The sequence below is a fragment of the Linepithema humile genome, chromosome 2 (assembly GCF_040581485.1).
Source record: "Linepithema humile isolate Giens D197 chromosome 2, Lhum_UNIL_v1.0, whole genome shotgun sequence".
NCBI lineage: Eukaryota > Metazoa > Arthropoda > Insecta > Hymenoptera > Formicidae > Linepithema > Linepithema humile.
This window is the reverse complement of record NC_090129.1, coordinates 35,526,033-35,537,956: the sequence shown is the minus strand read 5'-3', so window position 1 is coordinate 35,537,956 and position 11,924 is coordinate 35,526,033. Positions and strand designations below refer to the sequence as shown.

General features: G+C 31.4%; 2 protein-coding genes across 8 annotated transcripts; one reads left to right on the top strand and one right to left on the bottom strand.

The window, feature by feature from the left end:
* Positions 1-113: 113 nt before the first annotated feature.
* On the top strand, positions 114-4,133 carry Arp2 (Actin-related protein 2). 6 transcript variants are annotated; one of them, XM_012379435.2, is made up of 10 exons: positions 114-307; positions 375-507; positions 653-763; positions 1,239-1,256; positions 1,798-1,815; positions 2,386-2,465; positions 2,533-2,668; positions 2,842-3,201; positions 3,333-3,611; positions 3,679-4,133. In XM_012379435.2, the coding sequence occupies exons 2-10, from the start codon at positions 460-462 to the stop codon at positions 3,847-3,849; spliced, it is 1,221 nt and encodes a 406-aa protein (XP_012234858.1). In that variant the 5' UTR covers positions 114-307; positions 375-459; the 3' UTR covers positions 3,850-4,133. The 6 variants fall into 6 exon arrangements, with proteins under 6 accessions (XP_012234858.1, XP_012234860.1, XP_012234859.1 ...); XM_012379437.2 differs by lacking the exon at positions 1,239-1,256; XM_012379436.2 differs by lacking the exon at positions 1,798-1,815.
* Positions 4,134-5,230: 1,097 nt separating this feature from the next.
* On the bottom strand, positions 5,231-10,945 carry cert (ceramide transfer protein). 2 transcript variants are annotated; one of them, XM_012379433.2, is made up of 8 exons: positions 10,365-10,945; positions 10,146-10,265; positions 9,291-9,528; positions 8,426-8,709; positions 7,109-7,276; positions 6,298-6,729; positions 6,097-6,229; positions 5,231-5,989 (listed from the first exon to the last, which is right to left on the bottom strand). In XM_012379433.2, exons 1-8 carry the CDS (start codon positions 10,635-10,637, stop codon positions 5,862-5,864), a joined length of 1,776 nt encoding a protein of 591 aa, XP_012234856.1. In that variant the 5' UTR covers positions 10,638-10,945; the 3' UTR covers positions 5,231-5,861. The 2 variants fall into 2 exon arrangements, with proteins under 2 accessions (XP_012234856.1, XP_067206130.1); XM_067350029.1 differs by lacking the exons at positions 8,426-8,709; positions 9,291-9,528; positions 10,146-10,265; positions 10,365-10,945 and adding an exon at positions 7,480-7,637.
* Between the last annotated feature and the right edge of the window lie 979 nt (positions 10,946-11,924).

The following is an 11,924-nucleotide window of genomic DNA, read 5'->3' as shown; positions in this document are numbered from 1 at the left end:
ACAGGACAGCGCATATCATGAATGTGCTTCAAGTTTGTACAACAAATTTGACACCATATTTACGCCACTTTGGACAAATCACGAACCGAATTATGGATAAGTTTAAAGTTAGAGGAGAGCAGGCCTTTTTTTTATACAACGATGGCAGCTCTCGATTTGAGTTTATTCGGACACGTTTGTTCACTACTGTCTCTCGTATGCGCGGAGTAAATCTTCGTCTGCCGATAAGAATATTTTTTCAATTTTCACCGGATTTCGCTTGACACATAGCGTGTTTGGCACATATCCCTAACTGTGATACGAAACGGTAATTTTATCGAGAAATATATCCGTTGCTTTAGTGTCACCCGCCGGTAACGCCCTAACATTCACAGGTATTAGTCATTTGATGGAGCTGATGATATGAGAGCGACCTAAAAGAGAGAAACGAAATATCATTGAAAGGATTAATATATCGACATGGACAGCAAGGGGAGGAAGATCATCGTTTGCGACAATGGCACCGGGGTAAGACTGCTTGGTCGTTTTCTTTTTTTGCGAAAAACAGATCCTGTGAGAATTTTCTATTCTGATAAGAGAGATGCATTAAGTTAATCGTGTAACAAACCGGACAGTTTATGCATTCGGATACTGATGCAGTTTTTAATTGCAGTTTGTCAAGTGCGGATATGCTGGTGCAAATTTTCCGGCCCATATATTTCCATCTATAGTTGGACGACCAATAATTAGAGCTGTCAATAAGATCGGCGATATCGACGTGAAGGTACGTTTATTATTTTAGATCTATAAACTTGTGTATAAAGGCATAAAATTAGAGATAGGATCAATAATTGTAATTTTGTCTCGATGTAAATGCAATCCATGGTAGTTGATAATATCTGATTCGTTGAAATGATGTTTTTCATCAATATATATGTACATTTTTTAAATATTTAATTTCTTAAATTTCTAAAAATCCACACACATACGCACACAAGTATTTAATATGTATATAACAATCACATTCATGAATGTAAAAAATTTTAGTCTTGGTAATACAATCAATCAATTTATAGAATTGTACTAAAAATAAAAAGTATCAATTTATTAAAATTAATCAAAAAAGTAAGAGTAATAAGTTCTTCTCTGATATGATAGTTAAATTATATATAAAGTTCACCTAATCTTCTGAGCTTTAAAACGCTTAAATGTGTTTAGCGATATGTAAATGATTAATACAAACAATTATATATTTTCAGCAAGAATATTGCGTTCGTGTAAGTCCATTATATAGTATTACGTCGTGTGCCCTCCCCGCCCCCCTAGTGCTTAAGACTGACTGAAAATAATCTATGCGCTTGTCTACTGATGTAAATAAGACAGTTTGAGATACTAATGACGTTTACTAACAAATCCCAAAAAGGAATACATATTTCAAATGTAAGATAAACATTATTCATAGCATTCTTAATATTTAATTGTCCAATGGGTTTAGTAAGAATTTCTTATATTAGATTGTAACATTATCGTTAAGTGAATGATTTTATATTACATGGAATAAATCTACTAGTTGTATCATATATATATATATATATATATATATATATATATATATGTTTTTCTCGCAAAAGAGCTTAAAAACTCTTTGTTGACATAAATATTGTATGATAATACTTTGATGCAGTAGTATTTGCTATTTATATATTTATAAATACTTCTATCGCGTATCTGCAATTTGTACTTGTGTGGGTACTTACATATTATATTCTTCTTATAATTATCTAATATCTATTTGTGTGCTTACATTTGCTGTCATAGGATGTGCTTAACATGCCTGTAAGTTTACTGTACCTTTTTTGACGCTATATACACCTGTTACATCAGTGTTTTAGTGAAAAAACAATTTTTTTGGACTGTAGGTATGGGAGTAGTGTCTCATATAATGACAAACTTTTCCAAAGTATATACACACATTAGGTACACACACTCGGAAGCTAATTTAATGTATCATACTTTTGAGAAGTGCATTTCATAACACAAGTCTCACAAATATAACATACTATGTGTCATTTTATTGTTGACTAAAACATTTCATGAAAATAATATTAGATAATTCTTTGTGTAAAAAGATATGTTTTTTAATTTAAAATTATTTTTTTATATCTAAAATTTTTAAATTTTTGTTACAAAATTTGATCAAGTAAAGCGCGATACACTAGAAATTGTTAATTGTTTTGGATATTTAATTGGATATTATTATTCAATTTTAGCGTAAATTTTCCATACTACGCTAGTAAATATCTCACAGATATAGTAACTGTTTAAGATAGTAATATTTACATATGATGAATATAGTATTTCTTGTGATATTTATAGAGTTTTGATAATTACACATTATTGTCACAGGATTTAATGGTCGGCGATGAAGCGAGCAAGCTTCGTTCTATGTTAGAGATAAGTTATCCCATGCAAAATGGAATTGTAAGGTATGCAACTTGCTTATATCATATACATGTGTTTTATATGAATCATTATGTAATTAAAACTCGACAGAAATTGGGAGGACATGTGTCATGTGTGGGACTATACATTTGGCAAAGAGAAAATGAATATTAATCCTAGAGAATGTAAAATTCTGTTAACTGAGCCACCGATGAATCCTATTACAAACAGAGAAAAGATGATTGAGGTAAATTGCCGCATTATTCTCACACTAATTAAAATTACGTTAAGATTATATGATTGGAAATTAATGAAAATAATATTAGGTAATTCTTTGTGTGTAAATAGATATGTTTTTAAATTTAAAATCTGTTTTTTTATATCTAAAATTTTTAAATTTTTGTTACAAAATGATTTTAGGTAATGTTCGAGAAATATGGTTTCGCGGGTACATATATCGCGATTCAGGCAGTACTAACGTTATACGCTCAAGGATTGATCAGCGGTGTCGTTGTGGACTCCGGTGATGGTGTCACGCACATTTGTCCCGTGTTTGAGGAATACGCTTTGCCACATTTAACTCGACGGTTAGATATAGCTGGACGCGATATTACTATGTACCTAATCAAATTATTACTGCTACGTGGTTACGCATTCAATCACTCGGCTGACTTCGAAACGGTTAGAATGTTGAAGGAGAAATTGTGTTATATCGGTTATAATATAGAAACGGAAGAAAAGTTAGCTCTTGAAACCACTGTGCTGGTGGAGTCTTATACTGTAAGTAGAATTATATATTATTTATTTATATTTTTGTCTACATAATAAAACGTTAATAAAATATACACTATGCTTAATAAAATAAAGTGTATTAAGAATTAAAGTTTATGAATTATCATATATATTTTCAGCTTCCTGACGGACGTGTGATAAAAGTAGGCGGTGAGAGATTTGCAGCGCCAGAAGCTCTCTTCCAGCCGCATTTAATTAATGTCGAAGCGCAGGGGATAGCCGAGCTGGTCTTTAGCACAATTCAAGCGGCCGATATCGATATCAGAAGCGAGTTGTACAAGCACATTGTTCTGAGTGGAGGTAGTACGATGTACCCTGGGCTTCCGTCAAGACTCGAACGAGAAATTAAGCAACTTTATCTCCAAAGAGTATTAAAGAATGATACTACTAAATTGAATGTAAGTATGTCGTATATTTAAGAGAATTTAGTAATATTACAGATCCTTACACTTTATCTTTTTATAGAAATTTAAAATAAAAATTGAAGACTCACCTCGACGTAAGGATATGGTCTTCATGGGTGGTGCTGTGTTAGCGGAAATAACGAAAGACCGAGATTCCGTATGGATAACGCGGGAAGAGTACGAAGAGAAAGGTCTCAGTGTACTAAAGAAATTAGGCTCTTATGAATCATAAAGAAAGTCATTATAGGTTACAAAAGTTTTTAATGGGCAATCAAGTGTTTTTTATATCTAAGGAAATGTTCTTGAGAGTTGCTCTCAACACTTTTATGCAGATAATTTGTTGTATAATTGTGAAAAAGCAAGACACTTTGAAAGACTACTAGCTATTTGATATTAAGCTGGTATTGCATTTTTTGGTTAAAAATTATATAATTTCAATTAATGACAGCTGAAAGATTTCAAATACATAGTCCAGTGCTATGATTTCAATAAAAAAAAAAAAAAAAAAAAAAAAAATCGACATGATATATTAATTTAATGCAATCGAAAGACTATGTCATATTTTAGACAGTTAAGATATTTCGCCAATCAAGTATGAAATAATGTCGCATTTGATGTATATTTATTGCTCTCAGGTAAATATTCAAGATATTAATTTTTATTTTTTATTGCGTGATATCTGATGAAAAGCTCATGCCTCTTTTTCTTTTGCACTTGTCGAACTTCTTCCCAAGAAGTGTAAATATAATTGAAATTGTAAAAGCAATCTCTTACTCGGTGTAAGACATTCTACCTTTTCGTTATGGCGATACATAACAAATCGCAAGCATAATCGACATGTGACTTTATACTTAAAGTTATTGTTTCGTACCCTATTATATATGAATCATAAATTCGTAATATAAGAAAAAATAATCATTAATCTGTTGTTAATAAAATGTTTGAAATTAAATAGTCGGATCAATATATATGGAATGTTAAAATATTTACAACTTTTTCTTATTATAAATGACAGTACACAAAATTATACGAAGAGGGAAATATAGATGTGATTTTGATTTTACAATTGCGTTGTGAGATATTTCGTAACAGAATGTTTTAAAATCTGATTTTCATGTTTCTTGTGTATATGATCATGTGTTTGCACACTCACTCACACACACACACACACACACACACACACACGCGCGCGCGCAATCTAAGACTTTAATTGTTACATTTATTATTTCATGTAATATGTAAGAAATCTTCAAATATGATACATTTGCATTTTACTATTCCTTTGCGAAATATATTGTATAGTTAATTATAATTTTTTACAGTTTTTTTCTACTTTCAGAATTTAATAATATTTCATTAAAAAGTTATTCTCTAAGAATAAAAATTTTTTTATTAATGCTACTTAATAATATATATAAATGATACGATTTGAAGGAGAATATTTTGTACATAATGTATACATGATATAGAATAATTTCTTCAGCTTTGTCTAACTGATGGAAATAAATTTATTTCACAAAAGAAATTGTTTATGCTTTTTAGATTCTATGTACAATCCAAAAGAGCTCTTATACGAGATTAAAGATTTATGAAATAACAAGGTGTAAAAATGATTATTATTCAACAAATCTACAACAGTCTTTATTACGTTTTTCCATGTGATCTTTATATCGCATAGCATGTACACATTTTTATGTATAAATAAAAATAACAGTATAATCTGTATCATACAATTCAGCATTTAATTGGATGTAATGTGTAACAAGAGATAAATGTATATGTATCCAATTTTTGTTAAAGATTTGTACAACTGGGCGATAGCGTTTTTGTATAACAAATATAACAGGCTGTTGTTCGAAGAAGAAAGGATAATTTGTAAACGGTGCTGTAGCCACGCGTGCCTCATTGTAATGTGAAGTTTTTTTTATCTTTTCAAGTGTATACAATTGTTATACACTCACTTATATCATAAATGGCCTTTAATATAACGGTCTCTCCCATTCGCAAGCTATATAAGTCGATTATCTTAAGCAAATAAAAAAAGAAAAAGATAATATACAAAACAGTTTCACTTACGTAATAGCTTTTCTATAACTCCTACAGTATGTAACAATACAAATTGTTTTTTTTTTTTTTTTTTTTTTTTTTTTTTTTTTTTTTACAGTAATTACGTGAAGACACTTTGAGATAGAATAAGGAGTTGGATGGAAAACATTAAAATTTTTCTTATTTTACCAATCACATTCAAAATGTGATCGGCTTGTTTTTGCATTGATCAATACAAAAATTAGTGAAACGCTTAAGGAACTTTGGATACTCCCTTTTGTAAACGGCCCGTAAGACAGATGCTGGAGCCCAACCACCCGGATTTACTGAAATTCGAATTAAAGTATATGAAGATAGTTATCGAATTTTATATATTCAGGCGTTTCACATTATCAATTATGTTAATAAGCGATTGTGAACGATTAATACTCACCAACTGAACAATATGTTATTTTACAGGTAATATTCTCTCTCTTTATTTCCTCCTCGTCCTTCGGGGGATCAATGAATGTTTGGCATACAAGACAAACCGTCAGATAAACTCTCACGCATTTACCCGCGTTTGGCTGCAACGTATAATTTCACTTAACAACCGGAATGCGGAAAAAATCTTTGTAGTAAACGTATTATTTACCGGATAATCGGGATGTTCAGTACTGTGGTTACAAACTATCCACAGATCATGTGCGTCACGATCTTGATCGTCCGACACTCGACGCATGTGCGACCAGAATAATGCGTCTCGCTGGCTTGCCGGCCAGATGCGTTTGTGCGTTTGCAGAAATAACAGCGTATCTTTGGAAATGTTCTCGACGATTGTCATGTCCTCTAGAGTGGCTTCCCAGCCGCTTCTGTATTCGGGACTGAAGAATATCTCGCACACCTCATGACCAGTTACTCCTTTGACGACGTGACATGCTTTGAGAGGATCCACAACCAGTCCATCGGCCTCCTCCTCTCGTCGATACATTCGCATATCACCATCCTCGGCGAATAATTGCCAACCGCCTGCTCCGCCTACACCGAGTCGAGCATAATGTAATTGCTCCATCGTAATCTTCTCTATCTGCAAATTGATAATAAAAAAATAATGAAGAAACGCACCATTATAAAAATCTCATGTTAAATGTATAACAAGTATAAAAATAACAATTATTATTAGGAATTAATATTAATTAGAAATTAATTTTTAGATTAATATTGTATACTATTCGTTCACTTAAATCAACATGCGCCTCACGCAGTCTCTAGTTAAATATCGACACAATGAGTTAACGTAACTAATCATAACTAGTGTTAACCGAGAAAAAAGGTAATAGGCTGATTCAATATTGTATTTTTATATATTTTATATATTAAAATCAGTAACGAAAAAATAAGTTCCTAATGACAACAAAATTTCAATAGAATTAGAGAGCTGTAAAATATAGAAGCAGTATAATTACTTCAGGCCATAATCTGTGCGTAGATGCTGTTGTGGTGGGAGATGTTAAAATTGAAACTGATTTTTGTTTCAAACGGTCCCTCAATTGATTCTCTTCATCGATTTTGTCCAGACCTGTTTCGACGGCGTCGTAAAATTCCTCATCACAAAGAGCGCTATGCGGACCTTCCTTAAAAAGAAAATTTTAAATGTTGTTGAAAAACAAGCTAAAAAATGTATAATTTATATATATATCTTTGAATTTTAATTTATAATAAATAATTCACTCTATAGAACACATAACACAAAAATTTCATGTACAATTAAATACCACTACTTTTTGATTGATTTCATCACTCTTATTATTTGGTCAATATATATAGTTAAACTCACATTATAAAAATTTATTTTAAATTTCATTTTGTAATATAAAAATTACAATGTTACAATGTACAGAAATTTATATTAAGAGTGAATGTAAGTCTGCAGTCCTTAGTAGCCTGGAGGATACTGAGCAGACAAAGTTTCCAAAGTAGTGACTTAATCCATAATTGCGAAACACAGTCAGAAACACATTTCACTCACTCTCTATCACACAAATGTTATTGTGACACATCATGTGATAACATATGATGTAATCATATATTGACATGTGATGTGTTGATGCGCAATGTAATAATTAATTAAAAATTTTCATTTATTTTCTTATATGAATATTTTTCATGATAATTTGTATAAAGTATAAGAATTTAAGAAACAAATAACATTTTGTTTTAATATATAATAAAAATATAGAAAAATATTTTAATAAACTATTATCATCAAAAACAGGAGATGATAAAGTTTCTAATAAAAGATTACGAAATTGACAAGTAATTGTGCATAGATAAACGATTAAATGTAAAATCATACTTTGTGTTAAATATTTTTTCAACAATACAAGCAGAAAATTTAATTATCTTTTTCACATAATGTATATTTCTTCTAAATTTTACTTCTTCGCGTTAAAGGCTATTACAGTGTTGATAGAGTTATATAAGCCATGTGTTTAGAAGCGTTGTGTAAAGTAGGAGCAGGTAAGTTGAGTTGATATATGATACACGAATATTAATGAGGATCGGACATCTCGTAACCATATTATATAAAAATGTTTTTTTTTTAGTATTTTGAAATATTCTTTTATTTGTATCTATTCATTATTATAATATTTAATATGTGGTATATATACTTATCATCCATAAATCTTTATAGAAATTATTAACCGGATGTGTCATTTTTGATCCTCAGAATAAAATAGAAATTACAGATAGTAACGAAATTGTGATAAAAGAGAACTTACCTCATAATCTGGACCTCCATGAATGAGGACCCTGGCTCTTGGAGAACCGTTATGATGCATGGCAACTTGGTCTTTCAGAACTTTATAAAGTTCTTGCAATTTTCGTCTCTTTTCGACTTCCTTCTCCCATCTACGACGCCATGCATCTTCTCTCTGTATCATTAATTCCACGCAATGTTGTAAGGTTGCTAACACCCCTTCGCTAGTGGCTTTAAATGTTATCGCTTCTCCTTTAAAATCCACTGATTGTTCGGCTGGATTGAACATTGTCTCAATTTTCTTTTCTGCAATTGATTAAAAAAAATTAATAAAATTTTCTCTCTCTCTCTCTCTCTCTCTCTATATATATATATATATATATACAGGGTGTTTCATAAATACCTAACACTGAGTACGCTACGAGATTTCTTGTATAAAAGTGAGTAATAAAAGTTCTTATAAAAAAAGTCGAGACACCAATAGTTTTTGAATGGTGAGCTGTTGAAGTTGACCGATTACGGAGCGGAACTATCAAGCGCTCAGGTACGGCTGCTGCAGCCTGTTTCGCAGTTCGTGGAATTCACGAGAACCACGGGCGCGTTTCTCGCCTGTTCAAACGCGCCGTGCCTGAGCGCCCGATAGTTTCGCTCCGTAATTGGTCAACTTCAACAGCTCACCATTCAAAAACTATTGGTGTCTCGACTTTTTTGTAAGAACTTTTATTACTCACTTTTATACAAGGAATCTCGTAGTGTACTCAGTGTTAGGTATTTACGAAATTCGCTGTATATATATATATATTCACCTATGATTATTACCTACAATTAGAATACTGTGAAATAAGTTGAAGTATGAAGAGATCACTCTGAAAGTTAAAAGTTGTTACCTTTTTTGGAAGTATTCTTAGCATTTTCCGCACAGTTATCAAAATATTTCTGCAGGGTATCGATCTGCTTGATCAAAATATCTCTGAATGTTTCAATTTCGGCTAACTTCTCTTTCAGTCCTCTAATGCCACGTTTAGTAAAACTACCAGCACTCGTTGTTGATTGTGTATTCGACACAAGCGAAATGGCACTACCATGTCGTTTGAGACTGTTCTCACTCCCATAACCAGATTCTGACTGTTTAAAACAAATATAAATATTATTATTTTGAGAAGAAAACCCACAATAAATTAAAACTTGTTTAATAAAGATAGGAGATCAAGGGTCAGGCTGGTTGATCGTGCCAAGAGTTATTTTTTTAAAGTGATATTTATTTGACGTTTCGGTCAATAATTTTTGACCATCTTCAGAATAGTTTAAATCAGAATGAAATCTCAAAACATAATTAATGGTTATATAACTGTATAAAACACTGACCATTAATTATGTTTTGAGATTTCATTCTGATTTAAACTATTCTGAAGATGGTCAAAAATTATTGACCGAAACGTCAAATAAATATCACTTTAAAAAAATAACTCTTGGCACGATCAACCAGCCTGACCCTTGATCTCCTATCTTTATTAAACAAGTTTTAATTATTATTTTGCATATATAAATTGCAAAAATATGTATATTGTACGCTACGTATAGGTTATCTAAATATTTTAATTCCAATTTATAAATATTGAGCAAACTTGGAAAAACATATGTATAAAATAAAAAAATATTAAAAAAAAATTGAATAATATATAAACTAAAGTTTAGTACATGTTATTTTAAAATGAATATTGTAACTTTTTTCATATAATTACCTTGTAAGATTTCAACACATCTACCCATCGTTGCTTCTCCTCTGGACTGTTTGCTCTTAAATACCAAACTAAACAGTCATTTACAGATACATCAAATCTGCATTCATCAAATTGATGTGCCTGGTGAAATAGACAACTTAATGCAAACTCATTGACTTAATTATTGCACCATGATACATGTACATTATCGAAACAGACTTGTCAAAGATGATCTATTACCTTGATATTAGCTTTATACAGACTAATCGAACCACGACATCCGAATCCGCTGTCCTGCTCAGATTTGTAATAAGACAAAGTACCATCTTTGAGTACAATAAATCTAGTTTGCCAGCCATGTATGTAATTTGTCCATTTGGATAATGTACCCTGAAGTTCTGGAACTATAACCCCGTCGGAGTCCTCGTCATCACCGTCGATCTCGGCGTCTATAATGCACTCGGCGTCCTCGTTATTGACGCCTCGTAGCGTCTCCACCACCTCGTCAGCCATTCTTATTTATTTCAATTAAAAATCTTCACGATACGCGTTTATCCAGGATGCGCTTCTTAACATCGCCAGAGGCGGATCCGAACTGAAATCGTGTGGAATATCGACTCAGACTTTCTTCACTGCGGGCGGAAATTTATGCGACGCTCAACGGGCTGTCACAATGAGATAAAATGTCTCGAAACATTGTCTCTGACTATTGACATACATAACCTGTACGCAAAATATTTCTCATTAAGCGATGAGACGTCAATCAAGGCGGAAGTGCGAGAATAATTCTTGTTAAGAGGGGGATAGGGTGGGGTAGAGAAGAGAAGCATATCAAGCCGCTATCACACTAAACCAGTTGTAAACTATTTATCTAGTAGCGACTTGAATTCATAGTAAAATAGTGATTAATTGATCCGCGATGGATCAAAATCTGTTTAATCGAAAACGTTATAAGTAAAGATAAAAAGGGTAAAAGTGGACAAAATAAACTACTATAATTCTGATGTATGGTATAGAGTGTGATTAATTGTAGTATCTGCAACGTAGCTGCAGAAAATACATGTCAACAATATGGTGTACATTATAGTGTCATTAATGCTTTTTATTTCCGGGCCAGCTATCTGACTTGGTATCGTATCTAGATATTAGCTGTTCATGCTTATAATGAGAAAATTAAAAATTACTTTTTCTAAATTAAGTTTCTTGTTATCTAAAGAATAATCATGAATGTTGCTTATATTGTTGATAATTAATTGTTATAGCTTTTAAAAATATTTATTTAAATAATATTTAGGTTTTATACAAAGTAAAGTTATTTGTATTTCGCGCAGTTACATTACGGTGTCATTAATACTTTACACTTCCAATCAAGTATCTTTTTAATTAATTAATCGCATTTCAATATTTGTAATTATTATATAATTACAAATAAAAAAATCCAGTTATTTAAACAACTTGTTAGTTAATTGAGAAATTGATTGATGAATATAAAATTGAATTCAAAGAAAAGTTCTAAACTGGAAGTATAAAATATTGTTATGCCTAGCGTAGTAGTGAGAGAGATGAGAAGATGGCGGCATGTGAAGAAAGTAAGCGAAAGTTTTGAAAGATTTTTGATCCAGTTAACAAATTTTGATTAAACGTAATTAAGAAATATGTCTGAAAACTGAAAGAAGAAAAAGTAAGGATTTAAATGAGCAAGTAGTTTTTCAATTTTTAACGATTTATATACTGATACGGTAAGATAACGTTCGGATGAATTTGCGATTCAAATGTCTCCGATAATTTATTTGGTGTAGA